Source organism: Sebastes fasciatus, chromosome 20 (genome assembly GCF_043250625.1).
Source record: "Sebastes fasciatus isolate fSebFas1 chromosome 20, fSebFas1.pri, whole genome shotgun sequence".
Lineage (NCBI taxonomy): Eukaryota > Metazoa > Chordata > Actinopteri > Perciformes > Sebastidae > Sebastes > Sebastes fasciatus.
In genome coordinates this window covers 19,751,114-19,772,354 of record NC_133814.1, presented here as the reverse complement: position 1 = coordinate 19,772,354, position 21,241 = coordinate 19,751,114, and the positions used below count along the sequence as shown (strand labels likewise).

Genomic DNA, 21,241 nt, shown 5'->3' with positions numbered 1-21,241 from the left:
CAAGAAAAAGCATAAATTTCCACCATTTGAGAGGCTGGAGCCAGAATCTTGAAAATTACTTTTACAACAATTAGTTTTCTGTCGTTTGATTAATCGACTGCTGTTGCAGCTCTCAACCTTAGTATGTCGTACTGTAGACACACAACGTCAACACACACGCACACACACACACCTCTGTAGGGAAGATGAGTCCAGCGCGGTCTTCAGGCAGTCCTCCGAGGTACAAAGTCTCATCCAGGTCTAGGATCTCGCTGTCTCCCGGAGCCGTGTACGCTGTCCTCACACTGTTCACCGAGATGGTTCCTGAATTCACCGCGAGACAACAAAACAACTTCAGTAAGTATTATGACCTTCAATGTGAACATCACCATCACAATCATCACCACCATCATCTTTATCATCATCATCATCATCTGTCCCCCCCTGTCTCTGTACTCCTCCTTCATCACCACCACCACTCATTACTTCTATAATCAGAAGCAAAGGAATCAAACTACGCAGGCCATAGTCAGCGGTTAGCTCCTGGCTGGTTTAAAAGTCCAACATTTTGTCACCAATGAAGCATTTATTTTTAGACAGTAGTTCAGCTACTGTACAGTAAACAAACAAGATCCCCATTGAGAAGATTGTCAGCCTCTACTCTAGGTTTCTAGACTGTAATTAATACTGGCATGAAAACTATAATTATATTTGGATGAAAAACATTTAAAATCCTGGTACTGTATATATGGTTTTCAGTTGGCTCATGTGTTCAAAGAACCAGAATAAAGAAGAGACAACAAAAGGCATTGTGTGAGTCTGTTTTATGCATCTACCCACAGAAAGCATGGGTTTTATGGCAAATGTGGCCATTACTTTAAAAAACTTTACTAGTAGAATGAGAAAGAGGCAACCAATTGCTTTAATTATAGTCTCAGTATTATGGCAATAATACCAACACATTACAATAAATTTGACAGTGCTATAGTATATTGATTGTGTTAAAACTGGTCTACACACCGCCCTTATAACCCAGTTTGAATTAAATACAGACAGTGGCTGAAATGCCTTGCTGTGCTGGTGCTTACTATAAAATGTTGTAGTGTACGGTCTCGCCTACTCATTATCCTCCCCCTCCTCCTCATCACCCCCCCCCTGGGCAGCGTTAGAGTTGAGAGACCTGTGAGTGTACCTGAGCGTCCATCCCTCTGGAAGTCCACGTGATACCATTCTCCGTCGTTGACCTTCCTGTCCATAGCCTTGGTCTTGGTGGTTCCTGAGCCCATGTCCAGCAGCAAGTACAGGTGCCCGTCCAGCATCTCAATGGCAAAAAAATCCACCTGCGAGTCAAACAGACACAGTATTAGTATTCTGTAAAAAGCAGGGAGGTTGATGGCTAGCAATAAAAATGCAAATTATAGCTGCAAGTTACAAAAAGGTTAATCTCTATAAACAGTTTCTGCATTCATATCAAGCGTTTCTGGTTTCAGTTTGTAGTCTGAGTAGTACTGACCAATCACGTTCGAGCAGGCTTTGGTTGAATGCAGATAAACAGTCCGTGTGGAGAGCAGAAGAGGCGGAACGCATTGGCAGAAGTGCAATCTCATCGCTTTTTATTGGTTTAAAGTTAGCTTGTAAACTGGCTACTTGTGAAACAATTTGGCTGTACACGTCGTCTCTCAACCCCAACTCCAGTCTCGCATCTCAAGATGCTAATCGAACTGTAAACAATGAGCAGCGCACGGAAAAGGAAGTCTTGGCCCGGATATCCCACAAATATAGCCCCCTGTCCCCAAAGGCTTATCTGTCGTCAGACAGATAGCCGATGGGTTACAAAATTACAATAAGGTGATTGGGCTTGCTGCGATGGACTGGCGACCTGTCCAGGGTGTACCCTGCCTTCGCCCAATGTCGGCTGGGATCGGCTCCAGCCCCCCCGCGACCCCTAACGGGATAAGCGGTTGCAGATGGATGGATGGATGGATGGATGATTGGGCTTGATTTTAACCATTTATAATCAGGTTCTTTGTGTTGCAATGTCATTTAATTTTAGCGGACATTAGTACACTTATGGATTTTTTGGAAACTACATTGGACTTGTGGGGAATGGGGATTTCTATTCTTTAGCTCTGTCTTCCTTTCCTCCATGCCTTTACACATTTTCAGGGCCAGGGTCTGAGAAGTGAAGCCAGTGCTGAAGTGCCTTAAACTTGCATTCTTTCTGACAGCCAGCAGGGGGCGACTCCTCTGGTTGTAAAAAGAAGTCTGATTGTATAGAAGTCTATGAGAAAATGAGCCTACTTCTCACTTGATTTATTACCTCAGTAAACATTGTAAACATGAGTTTATGGTCTCAATCGCTAGTTTCAAGTCTTCTTCAATACAGCATGATGTTCATTTAGTAAATTATGGTCCCATTTAGAGTCAAATAGACCATAAAGCAGGGGATGCTTTACGGCGTGGGTGCCCTGTGATTGAAAGGTCACTACTGCACTGTCCAGTGTGGGAGTTGTCAACATTTTTTTCGTCTTACAACTTTAACCCTTTCACAGTGTGTTTTCAGTTTGTGAAAATTAATTATAACCTTTTTGGTTGCTTCAAAACAGCAGTCCGCAAACCAATGGGTGACATCACAGTGACTATGTCCACTTCTTATAAACAGTTTATGGTCTGACAGCCATTTGGGATTTTAAGTGAAATCACTTCTGTTCTAAAAAAATCCCATACGGTTTTGCTTTCAATAGCCAAATTTAACAACAACAATAAAAAACGCTATCAAAATGTTATACAGATATTCGTGGTGCACAGACGACATATCCTAATGACTTTTATGATCTCTTAACTTTCATCAATCACCACCGAAATCTAAATTTCAATCAGTTAATATTCTTTATGACCAAATACCTGCAATACTGACATTCCCATTTGTGTTTAGTGCTAATTAGCAAATGTTAGCATGTTAACACCCTAAACTAAGATGATGAACATGGTAAACATCAGCATGTTAGCATTGTCATTGTGGACAGATGCTGTTAGTATTTAGCTCAAAGCGTCACAGTGTCTTAGTCCAGGCTGTAGACTGTTTAGTCTTCCTTTTAGTTTGTGTGTCTTTTAAAAATATATATACTATTTTCACCTTGAGCGTAGGAGGCGTGCGTGGGTCCTTGCGTTGCTGCTGTCGGGGTTTGCCGTGGCTGAAAAGCATCAACCCGTTTGGCTCTGTAGTCCTGAAGTCAAACGAGATCGATCCCGCCTTCTTCGCTGACCACTTGCTCAGCGCCACGAAAGACTCGGGGGTGTCAAAGGTCACGGGGTCCAGCGTGGCCACACTCTCGCACTTAAAGGACACCACCCCACTTACCTGGGGCAGGAAGAAGAAAAATACAACGTTTAGGGGTTCAAACATTAAAAAAATTGGCTTGTTAAACCGATGTCCGGTGAACATAAAGACCAAAATGGGTCCTTTGTGGTCTGGGATTGAAATAAAGCCAGGTGCTTCCAGGTGTGTACTGACTAAAAGACAAAAGCTTGTGGTTACCTCTCAAAAATATAATCCCATTTACTTAAAATTCCTACAGTCTAAGTCTCAAAGCCAGGCCTGACAGGAGGCTGTGTTCTGTGTATAACAGGATAATGTTGTACATGATGTTGAAAGTACACACCTTCATCTTTGGGTCTCCCTGTTTCGCCAGTCTAGACAGCTCCAACCGTACATCATTGTTCTTGTACACCACCTTGAGGGGACGGGATTGGAAAGAAATGAATTACACATTAATTCACCTTTGGATTAAATAAAAAAGAAGCCTTTTTTTCTCCCTTCACTTTCGGTCATTCGATACTATATATAAATATTGTGGCACTACTGCAGTTTTTCTTTGTTTAACCTTTTGTAGAAAACAAAAAGAATAAGACACGCTTTGATTAACCTTCAAAAAAAAAAGAGAAGAGAATGCTGCAAAGATAAAGAGGGAACAAGACACTTTAAATATGACCAGACATCCATTAATCTTTCAACTTTTCAACTCAGGGAACGTATTTTTTTATTCAAGTGTTCTGGTATTTTTATATGAAAGTGACAACCTTAACAGCAGCGAGCCACTCCAGCCTCCTATTTGCCCCCGCCACTTGCTTTTACTCTTTCTCTCTTCTTGCCTTTTCTGTTTCTCTCTTTGCTTTCCCTGACACAGTACGCTCTCTGACTGAGCGGCATAGAGTGTAAAGAGTGTGCTTGTGCCGAGCATTTTGATGTCGAGAGAGACGGGCACACACAGGCTCGGCTTTATTAATCCAGACCTCTTTCTATGACCTGCGAGCAACTCGGCAACATCACAAAATTTCTCCTCTGTGTTGGCTTTTTAACCTCTGTTTTTAATTTTTTTTTTGTATGTCATGTGCTTTTGCGTCTGTGCGTAGGGCAACGAGGGCGATCCTTCAACAAAAGTGCTGCAAAATGGTGTTAGTGCGTGGGTGTGTACGCCGCATCAAAACTGTTACAGCCTTGATCGTCCATGCGCGTGATTCGCTGCATACATCTTAATTCGCTCACACGGATTATCATATCATCGTATTAAATATGTAAATGTGCCAGTGGAGGGTTCACTGTGACAGCGGCAGCCTCGTTTAAACGCCATCAGTCTTAATGAAGCAACACAGAGCGCATTCACCACTGATACAGATAGCTCTCTGTTTGGCACATCATCTGTCGGCTTGTTTGGTTGTTTGTTTATGCCTCTGTGTGAGTCTGGGTGAATGAAAGGCAGGGTGTGTGTATAATGGGTGTGAGGATGTATTTGGGAGTTTCGTTGTGTCAGGTGCTGCATATGTATGTTTATTTGTGCTTGAGTTTTTTTTTGTCTGTGTGTGTTTTGGTGGGTATAATTGTGCATTCCCCCGCTCACGTACGCGCATGCAAACACATCTGTGTGTACATGCTAAGGTTGTGTTTGTTGCGTACATGTGTTAGTGTGTCGTGAGTTTTTATTGTTGCAGTGTTGTGGCCCATTTCAAGCACAGCGGATGGATGGAGCGTCTCTGTGGCGTAGCTAATTAGCATGTTAGTGCTTAGTGCTGTAGCTACTCCCTCAACGACACTCATCACTGATTCTCTCTGATGCTGGGGAGGGTGTGTGTGTGTGTGTCTGTCTGTTTGTGTGAGTCTGCCAAATGGACGCATTTCTCTGTGTGTGTGCTTTTTAAGATAATGTGTGGAAAATATTTGCGTGACGCGTGAGGGAAGGGAGGACGAGAGGAAGTGAGAAAAAAAAGAAGATCGGTGTTTCTTAAAACTTGAGAGTATAGAGAAATCTGTGCAGCATGACTGTATGAACTTGGCAATAATTGGTGTGAGTGCTGGAAGCATTCACAACCTATGTTATTCTACATTCTTTAATATTATTATTATTCCACCCACTTTTTTGCAACGCTACTCCTTCCACATTATTCAACGTACAAACTTACATACTTTCCGAAATATTCAACGTTTTCCGCGAAATTTCAAGCATTTTCAAGCATTTTCAAATGCTAACTACTCATTCATACATTCACGTAGAAACTCCATTCAAACTTTAAAATGTTCCACATCTTTCAGATATTCTTGCTTGTATTCAACTTTTAAATCCCATTTAAATTTTTTAAACTATTCAACCTTGTTTGAAGCTTGGTAAAAATGCTTTTGTCACATTTTTACATGAGTGTGTATTGCATGGAATGTTCAGAGCTAGAGGGGAGCAGCCAACTTTAAAATCTTATAAAAAATATTTCTAACTTCTCACAATTTTTACTCTTCATGCATAATTTCTTCACAGAAATGTTGTAAATCTTGTGCTGGTCGCAGTCATGTAGCTATGGAATCAGTCGGACTTACACATTTGGCGATATATGCCTGGAAGTGACAGCAACACCAGGCTACCGTCCCATAGGGTACCATGTTAAATTTCACAAAATGTTTTGGATCAGATCAAAAGTTACTAGTTTTTGAAACTGCTGCCGAGGTCACATTTTTGACACTACAAACACAAATGTCGCGACATATCTTCATCTGAGAGTCCTTATTCTTCTCATGAAAAAATCTAAGCGATAGCAGTTACGGTTTTTGACTAGCAAGCAGGGGTATGAGAAGTACAGTTCAGCTTAATCCTTGTCTAAAATTTACTGGCTGACTGAGTTGTCACTCAACAGTTTTCATCACCATGGCAACCTCTGATTGCAGTTGGATGAGACACAGCTGATTGTGATGAGATTCAATGATTTCAATGATATTCTTTCAAAATAAAAGCCCGATAGAGTGACTTTATCTTAACAGGAAGCTCCCAATGAGACTTGGTTTACAAAATAAAAGCCCCCAACTCTCATTGTATGTTAACAGGAAACTAGGAATTCAACCTATTTGTAGTATTCAACTTTTCAATGATATTCATACAAATTAAACCCATTCCTACTTTTTCAACTATTCCTATTTCTTCTCCTTCTTCATACAGATTAAAGTCAGCAGTGCAGTGTGGCATCAGCTATTCAAAAACCTTCAAATATTCCACATTTTTTATACACTATTGGTATTATTCAACTTTTCAATGATATTCATACAAAGTAAACCCATTCCCACTTTTTCAACTATTCCTACTCCTTCTCCTTCTTCATACAGATTAAAGTCAGCAGTGCAGTGTAGTATCAGCTATTCAAAAACCTTAAAATGTTCCACATCCTTGATAAATTATTGGTATTATTCAACTTTTCAATGAAATTCATACAAATTCAACCTATTCCCACTTTTCCATCTATTCCCACTACTTCACCTTCTTCTCACAACATTTAAGCCAGCATTACAGCGTAGCGTCAGCTCTTCAGCAACCAGCATTCACACCGCAATTTCTTCAGAAACTGCTTTTCTAGTTAAATATTATCATTCATCGACTTTCAGTAGAATCATCATTGGGAGAAATGATCACGTGGAGATTATATCAGTGGCTCATTCAGTCTAAATTCAGTCTAAATGAATCATTCTGAGCAAACTTTAGTTAATAGTCTGATATCTATTTTATTAAACCTTCATTTTACCAGGATATTTTCCCATTGAGACTCTAAATCTCCTTTGGAAGGGAGTCTTGGCCAAGATGGCAGCATAAAAAGTTTCACATAAAAGAATCAAGCAATAGATTTAAAACAAACAGCAAATTACATCAAACAATGAATTAGCAGTGTTCAGTAACAGGATGTGTACATTCAGTGGTCATTAATCGTAAAGTTGTTAGTCTTAAAGGTTATATTGATAACATTTTTATGTAGACAAATCATTAAAAAAATGAATACATCCACAGAGTTTTTAGAAAGGTGCTGAATAAAAGTATGGCTTTTCCTGAAAAAAATTATATGATTGTGAATTAATCATTTTAAAAATGTTGGTGGGTCCAAAATTAATGTTTTGTTTGTTCCATCCAGTCAGCTGTTCGATCCATTGCAACATCAGCATTTGTTTGATATAAAGCAGTTAGACTATTTTATATGTGATTTTCCAAACATTTGCCTTATTGCAATATACTGGAAAAATAATCAAATTAACATCATGCTATTTTGTATGTCAAACGTTTTATACACACACACACATACATAGGTGCACCATGCATCCATCATCCATCCCACCTCTTTGAGACAGCCCATGAAGTTATTGCTGACTGGAGAGCCGGGCAGGTCAGCGGTGCTAGGGCTCCCTCCCACGTAGAAGAAGTCGTCCGAGCCCAGCATGGTGTAGTCCTCCTGGGTGTAGCCCGTGGTGGTCAGGATGCCGTCCACAGAGATGGTCACCTACACAACAAAGCACAGGGAAAGGACACGCTATATACTCACACCAAAGGCAGCGCTAAGCGCTAGCTAGGCGCTGACCAGCCAAATTAGCCCCCGTTACTCTGGTAACCAGTGTGTATGCATTGTGGTGGGGATAGAGCCTGATTGGTTTGGGGAGTTGGCTAGTTGTGCTGCTGGGACTTTGTTTTGGTGTGGATCAGTGCTAACTGTGTGGTGTAATTGAGTGCTGCTGCCTCTCGACTTTGCTGGTATTACTGACATTAGAAATATGTAGCTACACGCTGTTAAATGCCACTCGCTCACTCTGTAATACACTCTGTAGCCCCATCTAATACTTGTGCACTCTAACTGGATTCAGACTATTTGCTCTGCCTGCTTCTGCCTGTCTGTGTGTGATTCATAAAGATTCACTGATACCCAAAGCTTCAGGGCAACCACTGGTGGACTCTTCACACCCAAACTTCAAAACCTTATTCTGTCCCTGCATTGTACTGACTTTACAAAACAGACTAAACACGATTTGTGCAGCAAAGACTATCCTAATCTTCTATGTCTGCTAATTCAACCAGTTTTCCTCTTTATGCCACAGACTCTAAGCTGCTTTATCTTTAAAGTAGAAGATGCAGATTTACTTCCTAATATACTAATAACAACTTTCCTTAATGCTCCACCTAAAGTGAACCTGACGCTGGCGTTCTTACAGTATAATTTAACCAGCCTATTCTGCGGTATAATAGCCTGTATGGGGCTTTTAGCTTTCACTGGTTCCCCAACCCTGTCACACATAAGTCACATTTAGTGGTATGTTATCACCCTGATATTCTACAGGACATTACTGACCATGTTCAACTGCCCATAAAGGTTGTGAGCTCTTTACTTTCCCGCTACAGTAAGTTCCCTCTCACTGATCGTTGCCGGGCGAACTCGCCCAGCCAGGCAGGTGTTAGTAAAGTCTCCGCAGGCTTCTTCGTGCTTTGCAGTAGGTGTTAGTACTATTTACTTGTTAGTAGTTGTTAGTTGTTGCACTGCTGGCAGCCACAGGAGTGCTACTTGTGTCAGGCCAAGCTGTGTTGGGTTGCTGAGGTTAGGGTTAATGATTTCAATGCTGTTAGTAGTTGTGATGATGTTATGTTGTTGTGTTGTTATGATGATGGTGTTAGTTAGTTAGCATGTGGTTTTGGGGGGGTTTGTTAGATCAGCGATTCTGAATGATATGACACATGGACGAACAGACACATATTGATGTATACACACGCACAGGTGTTAGATGGGTTACGTCTCATTCCACACGAACACGTACATATATATATAAATATGTAAACATGCGGCCTGTTCCTCTCTCTGCATGCATCCACTGGCAAAGAGGACACAGTAGATTAAAACAACTGAGGACTGGATGAATCAGAGGCACCATGGAGAACATGCAGTGGCAGAGTGGAGGACGTAAAATCCAAAGAAGAAAAAGAATTTAAAAGAAAAGAGGGGAAGAAGGGACCTCTCTATCCATTTTATGGACCAATCAGAGAGGGGAAGGGTTTCTGAGTCACGCCATGCAGGAAGGGGAGGAGGGGGGGTGGGGGGGCTCGCCATTTGCGTGCAGGTTAGGGATGAGCCAATCAGTACACTCCTACACGTCAGTCACAGAGTGATGGGGTGAAAAAAAACGGTAGAGAAAGGGGAAGGGGGAGGATCTAAAGAAAAAAAAATGGTTGGCAAGGAGGGGGGACGGGGGCTTTTTAAGCGTAAAAGATTACCAACCGCATTTATCCTTTTATTGGTTTAGTTTTGAAGTCTATGGTTCAAAAGGAAATAGACACGGGGCAAACCCAAACTAAGAAACAATTAGAATGATATCTACCGAACAATGGAGTTTGTTTACCATAGCGTGTCCAATGCCTGAGTGCTTTGTAGGAGAGGGGGAGAAAGGAAAGCAAAAAACTGTGAACAGAACAACTTTCGGGAACAAAAAAAGGAAAGCTAGAAGGCCTCTGGTGAGGTTAGTAGGTTGGTTGGAGTGGTTTCGCTAGGAGAAGGGCACAGGTTAGGGTTAGTAGAATGAATCATTCCATGGATGGTGGTTAGTTTCACTAGCAGGTTAGTAAAGTTAGTAGTCAAGTTAGTAGTACAAACAGGCAAACGGTAGAGGCAGGGCACAGGTGGGTTTACAAGCACTTGAGTGCGAGTGACCCTCGGTGTTCTCTAGTTCACTCTCTCGCTCATTCACTCACTCGCACATTCACTCACACACAATTGAAAAATCACTCACCTAGAGCTGAGAGCAGTGCTGGTCTGGTGGTTAACCCACTGTAAACTAAGACCAAAACCTCAGGAATTTTCTTCCTACCACAGCATCGCTGCAGATGGACAACACACCACTGACCGTAGCGTCTACATTGATTAGTTTCTTGCTGCGGCCTAAAGTCTTTTCTGCTGCCCCTGAAACATCTGCAGCAGTCGCTGTGGTTCACCAACGTCAAACACGCACTGAAACTATTTAACAGGGAATTAAAATGATCGTTGTCAATTATTTCTCAAATGAACAAAATGTATCATTTAGTCTGTAAAATGTCAGAAAATATTAAAAAATTCCCGTCACAGTTAGCCAGAGCTCAAGTATTCAAAAGTGTTGTTTGGTCCAAACAAACAGTCCAAAACCAAAAGATATTCAATTTACAATAATTAGGGCTGTCAATCAATTAAAATAGTTAATCACGATTAAATCGCACATTTTTTATCTGTTCAAAATGTACCTTTTAAAAGGAGATTTGCCAAGTATTTAATATTCTTATCAACATGGGAGTGGGTAAATATGCTGCTTTATGCATATATTTATTATTGGAAATCAATTAACAACACAAAAAAATGACAAATATTGTCCAGAAACCCTCACAGGTACTGCGCTTAACATAAAATAATATGCTCAAATCATAAACTGAAGCCCAACAGGCAACAACAGCTGTCAGAGTGTCAGTGTGCTGACTTGACTATGACTTGCCCCAAACTGCATGTGATGATCATAAAGTGGGCATGTCTGTAAAGGGGAGACTCGTGGGTACCCATAGAACCCATTTACATTCACATATCTTGAGGTCAGAGGTCAAGGGACCCCTTTGAAAATGGCCCTGCCACTTTCTCCTCGCCAAAATGTAGCGTAAATTTGGAACGTTATTTGGCCTCCTTTGCGACAAGCTAGTATGACATGACTCTTTAGGTTTTCAAGTTTCATATGCCAGTATCTTCACTCTAGCTTTAAAACTGAGCCCGCTACAATAAAAAAAATAGAAATTAAGAAATTTGTGGCGTTATCGTGTAACTTTGACAGCCCTAATAATTATATAAAACAAGGAAAACCTCACAAATGATGAGCTGAAACAAGCAAATTGGCATGTTTGCTTGACAAAGGGTCCTCAAAACTGTTATCAATTAATTTTCCAATGATTGCTCATCACTTCATCACTAACTGAAATCCAAGCATGCTTCCATCCATCCGTTAGTCTACCACTTGGAATCTTTTTGTCCCTCCCTCTTTCTTCTCTTATCAATATCGTAACCCATTTCATATCTCCTCTCCTCTCCTGTTTGCTCGGTCGCTCACTCCTCCACCTCCTGTTTGTCTGGTTACCTGTCTCAGGTTGCGGGTGACCTTGACGTCGTGCCAGGCGTTGTCGTTGAACTTGCCGTTGACGGGCTCCACCAGGGCCTCGAAGGCCCCGGAGCCGAGGTTGATGACAAGCGACACGGCTCCGTTCTTCAGTGCCAGGTTAACGTAGTCGGCTGACTTGCCGGTGTGCAGCATCAGGCCGTTGCGCTGCAGCGTCTTGAAGGAGAGTGTGATTTCATCGCTGCTAGACTGGATGGGGTTGGGCGACAAGTCGTAGCAGAAGTACTCGGAGCCCTTGAAGGTGGCGACATACTCCTCGCGGGCTGAGACAGAAAGGGAGAGGTGGAAGAGGAGGGAGGAAGAACAAATAAGTGAAGAGACATTACATTCTTGTTGAACATTATCATAATGATTACCACAATATCCAAGCTACACTGCTTCTTCCCACACTGCTCTTCACAATATGCTCAAAGATGATAAAATGGTGGGTGTTCATCTGAGCCAGCCGAGTAAAACAAAGCTCTGCCGGGCCTGGTTAAATTTGATTTGGATGTGCAGTACAAAACATATTGTTCAAGATGCTGAAAATGTTGTTATTGTCAAGCAAAGCCTCACTGATGCCAGCACTTGGAAGAAACACTTCCTTCCATACCTCTAATCGTACATGGAGTGGTGCGTAAACAAGCTTTGATCACTCATGTGGGTTGGAGATTAAACAGTGTGGATGCGAGAGAGACAGTCGTGAGTCTGCAGCGTTCCAAACTCGTTATGAAACCTGCCATCCTCCCTTTTGAGAGAACAGCTGTGCTGGCAGTCGGAAGTGATGTGGTCTTGTTTGACAACAGGGCTCATTTCGTGATGTTCGTCAAAAGCCAGAATGTGCGTGTCTGCGTATCTATGTGTAGAGGTTAGCGAAGGTTTCGAGAGGGATCAAAGATGGAGAGCAGCGGCCTGTAAAGCATCGCGGCAGCCAAAGCAGGCCAATTAGAATTCAGAATAACAAGCAGGCGGCCAATGGCAACTTACCTTGCACACCCTCAGTGACCCCCAAGGACACGAGACCAAGGTTTTGCAATCCATCATTCTTAAGCTCACACTCTCTTATCTACTCTCTTACACCTACTCACACAGAACTGCGCAGCCACAAGCCAGCAGAGGAACAAATGTGCACACCTACACATATCTGCGAGAAAACGATCATACTATTGTGCTGGCATACACAAGCAGGGGCGACATTATCTGTCTCCTTCACACCCATCCCCCCCCCCCCCTAAAAGCATCACCCTTCCTCCGCATCCGCTCTCACCACCATCCCTATATCTCTCACACCTCCCTTTAAGCTTCACGCCACCATTCCTCTCCTCGCGTCTCGTTGGCCTCCTTTTCTCTCTGCTCTGAGGAGCCTCTGGCATAAACTTGTAGTTCACGATAATGAGGAGAACAGAGGGGGAATTTAACGCACACACTAGGTCAGGCTGGAGCAAGACAGACACTTGGTGGAGAGGTGGGAAGGGAGGGAGGGGAGGGATTGCCACGTAATGAATAGACTGAAGTGTAATAGGTTATTAAGGTAGCGAGAGGCAGAGAGAAGAGCGCTGAAATGGAATTGGCCGCACTTGAGTGAATATAACACGGGGAGAATAATGAGAAGGAAAAAGTGAGAATATATCACAATTCAAAGAGCAATTGTGGCAAATTGTCTTTCTTTGCTTCGGTTGCATGAAAAAAAAGAACCCCAAAAGTGTGAATGCCAATATGTGAGTGAGAAACAACAAGTTGTATGCCAGCATGTGTGTGAGTTCCCCCTAGTGTGTGATGCCTTCCCTCCCAGCATGTTAATTAAGAGCGTGTGTGTGTGTGCATGCCTAAAATGTGCGTGTTCAAGCATGTGAATGTGTGCGGACGAATATAGGCTTTTTTATGTGTGCATGAAATGTGCGGGGGTGTGGGTGGGTGCTGGTCTCTGTAAATATTGGTGTATTGCTGTCAGAAAAGCTATTACCAACTCAGGGCCTCGGGCTAGTCTTTACTGAGAGGAGCGAGAGCGAGGAGAAGGAGGGAGACACACAAAAACACACACACACACACACACACACGCAGAGAAAGAACAGCCACAAATGCTAGAACACAATCACACACACGTAGACAAATGTAGATGAGGTGGCGGAGTGAGGGGGGGGGAGCCAAGTTGTTCACAATGAGAACACACGCAGCCGTCCAGCAGCATTCTAGCGGTAATTTACAGAGGTGCCATTAGGTTTCAGTGTGGTGCTCCACCATTCTGTTGCTAATTTACAGACATGTCATTAAACTAGACAGGAGCACATAAAGCATCTGCATCGATCTGGAAGCTCTGGCTCGCAACAACAACGGGCGCACACGCGCACGCACGCACACAAATCAGGCTACAAAATGCATATTGGGTGTCACAAGCACAATGACGAACATGTGTCGTGCATGCATGTATTCAGTGTACAGACGTGCCTAAAGCGCACACGCTCTCAAGTGGGCAGGTTGGAGTGGATCTGTTGTAGCTCAGATTAATGGAGTGAGTCAGTATTAGCTCAGAGTAAACAGTGAGACAGACACTGACATACACACCACATGTCACACTTCATCCTGTGGAGAGCACTGTCGATCAGAGCAGGAGAGCAGGACGGTGAAGGAATACAGAGAAAGGAAAGAGGAAAAGAAGGGAGATTTTTTAGGCACTATTACCTTATGTTTCATATGGCTCATTTTCTCTCTATTAGTTGGTTAACTCAAGGTTTCTTGTGGGCTGGCTGCGGGGTTGTATGCTAAGTCAGACTGTAAATGTTTTTCATTGTGCTGATTGCAAAAAAGGCCTTGATCTTAAAGACACTACGTGATAGGGAGATAGATTAGTTGACAAATCGGTCGTTTTGGTTTTAGTCGACTAAGATTTCTTTAGTCGATTATTTGTTATATATGCTTTTTTCCAAGAAACTCACGAGCACATCTCTGGTAAACACAAGATTTAAAGTGGTGCTTTTGTGTGATTCTTTGTGGAGAAACTCATTAAATCAACAAAATCGTGTTAAGACCTTTACACACTGGGGGTGTTTTTTTTTATGAGATTAATTTGCATGCTAATATATTTTTTTGAAATGTTTTTGTCATGTGGTGCAGCGGTTAGCCCTGTCGTCTCACAGCAAGAGGGTCTCAAGTTCGAATCCGGCTTGCGGCCCTTCTGTGTGGAGTTTGCATGTTCTCCCCGTGTTAGCGTGGGTTTTCTCTGGGTTCTCCTGCTTCCTCCCACAGTCCAAAGACATGCAGGTTAACTGTTGACTCTAAATTGCCCGTAGGTGTGAATGTGAGTGTGAATGGTTGTCTGTCTCTATGTGTCAGCCCTGTGATAGTCTGGCGACCTGTCAAGGTGTACCCCGCCTTCAGCCAATGTCAGCAGGGATTGGCTCCAGCCCCCAGATAATAATAATGAATAAATAATGATAAATAATGAATAAATAAATTAATACTTTTACACAGAATGCGAATATTACATGGCGAAAAAGCTTTGTAATTGTTTTCCGGAACAAGGTCGATTTTCTGATCTTTCGCACCACAAATAAAGGCATCAACCAATCACGTTGTGTGGCAGGTTGAGTTGCGCCTATATTTATGAAACAACACGGAGGCTCTGTAGTCCGAAACAACGCGGCAAACTTTATTACTCCTTTCAACTTTGACAAAGGCAGCGTAGACCAGATCCACTTCTTCTGTTCTGACCTTTCACAATAAAAGCCTAAGATGTATAATATTCGCAGGCGAGTATTTTGCATTTTCGTGTTTATTCTTCACGTCATCGGTGTGTAAAGGCCTTTAGTCAACTAAGAATTTTCTTGGTCGAGGCCAGCCCTACTACGTGATTGAATAAAGTTTAAAAAAAAAAGGATTCTCTCAAGCTTGGTTCTTTTACTTCCTGTGTAGATTTCAACGCTTTATTATCTGTTGTTTTTTATGTTGTTTCTTGTGACTTCTTGTGACCAGTTGAATGTGAGGTCTGACTGTAAATATTTCTCTTTCTTGAAAATGATCTTTATTATTTGTCAATGAAACCACCTGATTAAGGGAGGTAAGTGAGGTAATCTCTCTATAAATTCGCTGTTCGTGTGGTTGTATCTATGTAAGGTCTGGTTGTAGCACTGGAATGATTAGTCGATTCATTGATTGGTAATTAGACAGAAGAATAATTAACAACAGCTTTAAGAATCAATTGGTTGTTTAAGTAATTTCTTAAGTAAAAATACCAGAAGTTTGTCAGCTCAAGCTTTTGAAATATTAGGATTTGCTGCTTTTCTCTGTGTAAATTGGATATGTTAGGATCTTGGACCGTTAGTCGGGCAAAACAATCTGAAGATGTAATTTTGGGAAATTCTGATGGGTATTTTTTCCCACTATTTTCTGATATTATTCAGACGAAACAGTCAATCGAGCAATTGAAAAAGTGATAAACAGTTTAAGTGACACTGATAATAATCTTAAGTTGCAGCCTTATCGGACTGAAAATGTTTTTCTTTTTCACAGCTCTCCCTTGAGAAACAGACCTTGATCTCACTGAGACGATCTGATTAAATTAAGTTGCTTAAGAAAAGGACAAGAGAGGAAAGGAAAGAAGGAGAGGAGAGGAGAGGAGAGGAGAGGAGAGGAGAGGAGAGGAGAGGAGAGGAGAGGAGAGGAGAGGGGAGAGGAGAGGGGAGAGGAGAGGAGAGCAGGAAGAAAGGAAAGGAAGGAGGAAATGGTGTAAGAAATGACCCGCAAAAAACGTGCGAGGAACTAGTACGCGAAAGAAGAAGTAAATTAATCAAGAATGTAAAGACGGAAGATGATTGGCGTTAGACTTTGAAGGCTATCATTAAACTACTAGGCCTACTATAATGAATAAAGCAGCCTGTGGGGAGGCAGGAGGGAGAGAGTGAATAACTGATCTGATGGTTGCTGCTACTGGGACCAGCTGCAACTGTACCGCCCCTCCGCCGATCAAACACACATCACTTGGATTTCTCTGTGTGTTTGTGTGCATATGGCAGAGTGTGTGTGGCTTTGTCTCTTCTCATGGGTTTCCTCCTCAACGTTTCACACTCTAATTTGTCATTTCCATGGCAACCCTGTGTTACAGGGGCGACAGCAAATACGGATGTGTTCGTGCATGTGTGTGTGTGTGTGTGTCAGGGAGAGAGATGGAGAAGGAGGGAGAGAGAGAGAGAGAAAGAGTGATTGAGTGAACAGTACATTATCATGGACAGCTGTACTGAATCAAAATGGCGGATGGAGGCTGGGAGCACATCAGGGGAGCCTACATTATACAGCACCTGATAGAGGGAGCAGGGTGGAAAAGATGCAGGGTGGAGAAGAAAAAAAGGGGGGAAAGATGATGCACAGGGGGGAATTTGAAAGAAGAAGGGATAAAAGAGGGGAGACGGAGAAACTCATTGAGATGGGCGACACAAAATGGAAGAGAAAGAGGTAGAGGGGTAGAAAGAGAGACAAGGAAAGGGAGTGGCAGAGAGCGAGGGATGGATGGCTAGAGAGAACGAAAGAGAGAAAAATGCTGGTGTATCTAAATCCTAGTGTAGCGAGCCTCAATCATGGCAGCCCTGTCATTCTGGAGATAGCACACTGCAATTCCCCTGCACCTCGTTTTTAGCCCACCATGCAGTTCTGCTATCAGCTCCTCTCAGACTGTCCACACACGCAAACACACACACACACACACACACACACACACACACAAAACTCAAACATCCGGCATGAAGGCATCCCTCCTTAATGACAGACAGGTGGATTAACTACGCACTCATACAGTATACAGACAGATGACCAGTGCGGGAAATGTATGTAAATGTATGCTAACATATGCATAGTCTCTACATTAAGTTAAAGTGTGAAAATCCTACACAGCCAAGTTCACTAAAGGCTACGACGGCCGTTTCCATCTCTATTCAGTGATATACAGCATCTGGCTTTAAAAGCGATTGGGCTATCACATCACAGCCAAGGGAGCAATACTGTAGAGGAGGATATTACTGTCAGGACACAAGTGACAGATTGGTTGTCTGCAACGTTGAGCTCTTATTCCTTGTTTTGTTGTTGTTAAATTGAATGCATTTCATTTTCCAGCAAACAGTTTAAAAAACACTGCTTTGACAATTTGTTCTCATAATCTGTTAATCGGCAGGTTGTTTTCTTGGTTAATTGATTAATTGCTTTGTCTTTGGAGCAGTAAATAGTGTCAAAATGCCCCCGGTGATATCACCAAATGTTTTGTTTTGTCTGACAAACACTCAAAAGATATTCAATTTACTACAATATTAAGATGATTGAATGAAAAGCCGCTAACTCTCCCTTTTGAGAAGCTGGAACCATCAAATTTTGGGACATTTTTACTAGATAAATGACAAACAACTAATCAATTATAGCAGTAGTTGTTAATTTTCTAAAATATAATAAACATAAAATCAGTGGTGGATGAAGTACATTTACTCAAGTACTGTACTTAAGTACTTTTATTTGACTAAAGTATTTACATCTTATGTTACTTTTTACTTACTCCACTCCATTTGGAAAGTAAATAATGTTTTTTACACCACTACATTTACAGCTTTAGTTACTTTGAATATTCAGATTATTAATAGAAAAAAATCAACTAATACATCCACCTTTACCAGCTGTAATATGACAGTGATGAACTCATGCATCACTAAATGTAATTCAATAACATAATATATATTATTCTGCAGATGAGTACTTTTACTTTTGATAAATTAAGTATATTTTGATGCGAAGTTTTGTGCTTATACTGAAGTAAGACTTTGAACTAGGGCTGTCAATCAATTCAAATAGTTAATCGCGATTAATCGCATATTAATTGCAACTTTATCTGTTCAAAATGTACCTTAAAGGGAGATTTGTATTGTAGTAAGTATTTAATAATCTTATCAACATGGGAGTGGGCAAATATGCTGCTTTATGCAAACGTATGTATATATTTATTATTGGAAATCAATTAACAACACAAAACAATGACAAATATTGTCCAGAAACCCTCACAGGTACTGCATTTAGCATAAAAAATATGCTCAAATCATAACATGGCAAACTCAAGCCCAACAGGCAACAACAGCTGTCTGTCTTGACTATGACTTACCCCAAACTGCATGTGATTATCACAAAGTGGGCACTCTAGCTTTAAAAATGAGCCTGCTTCAACCTAAAAAACGTAAGTTGCGTTAAAGAAATTAGTTGCGTTAACGCGTTATTATCTCGTTAACTTTGACAGCAGGACTTTTTTTTTTTTACACGGTAGTATTGCTACTTTTACCTAAGTAAAAGGTCAGTATACTTCTCCCACCACTGCATACAATAGTGAATAGTCGCAATATCCAAGAGTCCAATGTCATGTCTTCAAAACCCAAATATATTCAATCTACTGTGATAAAAAATAGTCAAACGGAGCATTTTTTCTTGGTAAATAGTAAAATACATTAAAGATCAAATTGTTTTTGAGCAGATATGGCCTTTTCTAAGTGAATTTATTTGACACAAATGGTACATAACTTAATAATATCCTATATTGTTAATCCCTTTGAATTTCATTTGAAGAAAAAACAATGAACAGCACACTTCCTGCCATTATGTTCAATCTTTTATTTCTTGTCCCTTTTTGTTTCTTTTATCTTTGCTCATCTCTCTCTCTCTCTTTCTCTCTCTCTCTCTCTCTCGCTCTCTCTCTGTGTCTGTAGCTTGAATTTGGCCTTCTCTCTGGTACCCAGGGAAACCGGCTTGTTTCCATGACAATGTCTGCAGGCAGAACAGTGTATTTGTCTTAAGCTGGATAAGATCAGAGTCAGTTTCATCCGTGTTAGACACACATACACACACACACACACACACACACACACACACGCACACGGTCGTGCACGCAAGCACACGTAAATACATCATGGCACATATGCACAGAGGAGACCATAAAGCGCTGAGAAAATGTGCATTTAGGCAGTTAAATATACCCACGGAGGCAAATACTCATGCATGTAAATCCACACACGTACTGCCCTGTCACACACACACACACACACACACACACACACACCTAATGAAACGCCTTACAGCAGGTTGTTAACAAATAACAAGTGCATAAAGACCTCTTTTCATAAAGGTAATGTAATGGGTTTTTAATGAATGCTGTGGCGATTTCAGTTGTCGTAGTTATTCCAGACAAGCACCACAACGAGTAAATGAGTATGTGTATGTGTGCAACGCCCGTCAGTGCAAGTGTGTGTGTATATCCTTGTTCACGTGTTTGTTCTTGTTTTGGCAAACAGCAAAGAAATGAACTTCAAATGCCAGATGGGGTACTGGAGTGAATCGCCAATTGGGCCACTGCTCTCAGCACCCACGCAGACACAATGGAAAGTGCTAGAACAGGTAGGAGACAACTGGAGCACCGACTTGCCTGTGTTTGCGTGTGTGCTTGTGTGTGAGGTATCTGCATCACTCATGAATACCATCCCGGCTGATGCGAGACTGTGTCATGTCGGGGAGCCCAAGGAGAGATGCGGCGCCCCTGCTGAGAAACGCTGCAGTCTTATCTCCCTTCCTGTCTCCCTCTGCGTCTCCGACCTTCTCTTTCCACCTCTCCTTTCCCACTTTCTGAATGCGCTCCTATCTGTCCTCACCATCACTTTTCTACACTCCTTTACCCCTATGCTGCCCACCCCTCCCTCGCAAACTCGCAGCCAGCCTCCGCTCTATCTTTTCCCTTCATCCTCTGTAAACGGGGAGTCCGTTTGATGTCTTTATTTTTAGGCGATTACAGGGTGCATCGGCTTTGTGTGTTTCCTATTAGCGTCGCGGTGGATGTGCGAATATGTTAATGCGTACTTGCTAACAGGATGGTAATTGCATACAATTACTAGTAAATGTATACATTGCTGGTGGGATTGCTTCACATTTCCCATGGTGAGTTCTGTAACGGTGCATCTCCCTGATAATGTGGGGGTAGAGCTCTCTATGTAGCGCTGTGACTTTCATTACAAGAGCTGCATGGGTGTTAAGCATTAATGAGTGTTGTAGTACCGAACTGTAATGGGCGTTAGTGGCGGAGAGTATAGAGGCAGAATTAGTCCCATTAGTGGAAAGAGTATATCCAGAAAAATTGTGCATTTTGCAGTAAAAACTTTGTTGCGATTGCTTTATCGCTGCTGATGGCCAGAGGGGGCAAAACTTAGTTTTAACAGGTTTTTTTTATTCACAGCTCAAGATGTGGCCATCAGGAGCCAAATTCATGCCAGTCAGTCGGGCAGGCAGCCAATCACCAGACACTTGCCTCTTAACACCAAGCGGCTCTCTCTCTCACCTCCAGTTGAGCGCTGCTCACTTGCCCGTTTTGCTGAATTATGTAAGCATTACAACTACAGTAGCTAATGACTGACAAATATACAGTGTATTACAGTATTTACTCCAAGGCTCCAACGATTAATCGATTAGTTGTCAACTATTAAATTATTCGCCAACTATTTTGATCATCGATGAGTCAGTGTGAGTCATTTTTTAAGAAAAAAAAATCTAAATTCTCTGATTGCAGTTTCTTAAATGTGAATATTTTCTGGTTTATTTACTCCTCTATGACAGTAAACTGAATATCTTTGAGTTGTGGACAAAACAAGACATTTGAGGACATCCTCTTGGGCTTTGGGAAACAATGATCAACACTTTCTGACATTTTATAGACCAAACAACTAATCGAGAAAATAATCGAAAGATTAATTGACAATGAAAATAATAGTTAGTTGCAGCCCTAATGGAAAGATTCTCTTAAAAAAACTGATCGAATTATGTGATAAC

At 41.7% G+C, this 21,241-nt stretch overlaps 1 protein-coding gene across 28 annotated transcripts in view; it reads right to left on the bottom strand.

The window, feature by feature from the left end:
- nrxn1a (neurexin 1a) overlaps positions 1-21,241 on the bottom strand; it is a 65,722-nt gene that overhangs the window by 29,897 nt on the left and 14,584 nt on the right. For 10 of the 28 annotated variants that reach the window (XM_074619787.1, XM_074619804.1, XM_074619802.1 and 7 more), the window contains 7 exons: positions 11,399-11,700; positions 9,656-9,679; positions 7,615-7,776; positions 3,642-3,713; positions 3,116-3,340; positions 1,172-1,319; positions 173-303 (listed from right to left, as the gene is read on the bottom strand). In XM_074619787.1, coding sequence (XP_074475888.1) covers positions 173-303; positions 1,172-1,319; positions 3,116-3,340; positions 3,642-3,713; positions 7,615-7,776; positions 9,656-9,679; positions 11,399-11,700 — 1,064 coding nt within the window. Of the gene's footprint in view, positions 1-172; positions 304-1,159; positions 1,320-3,115; positions 3,341-3,641; positions 3,714-7,614; positions 7,777-9,655; positions 9,680-11,398; positions 11,701-21,241 lie in introns of all 28 variants that reach the window. The other 18 variants (XM_074619809.1, XM_074619800.1, XM_074619783.1 and 15 more) reach the window with 3 other exon arrangements.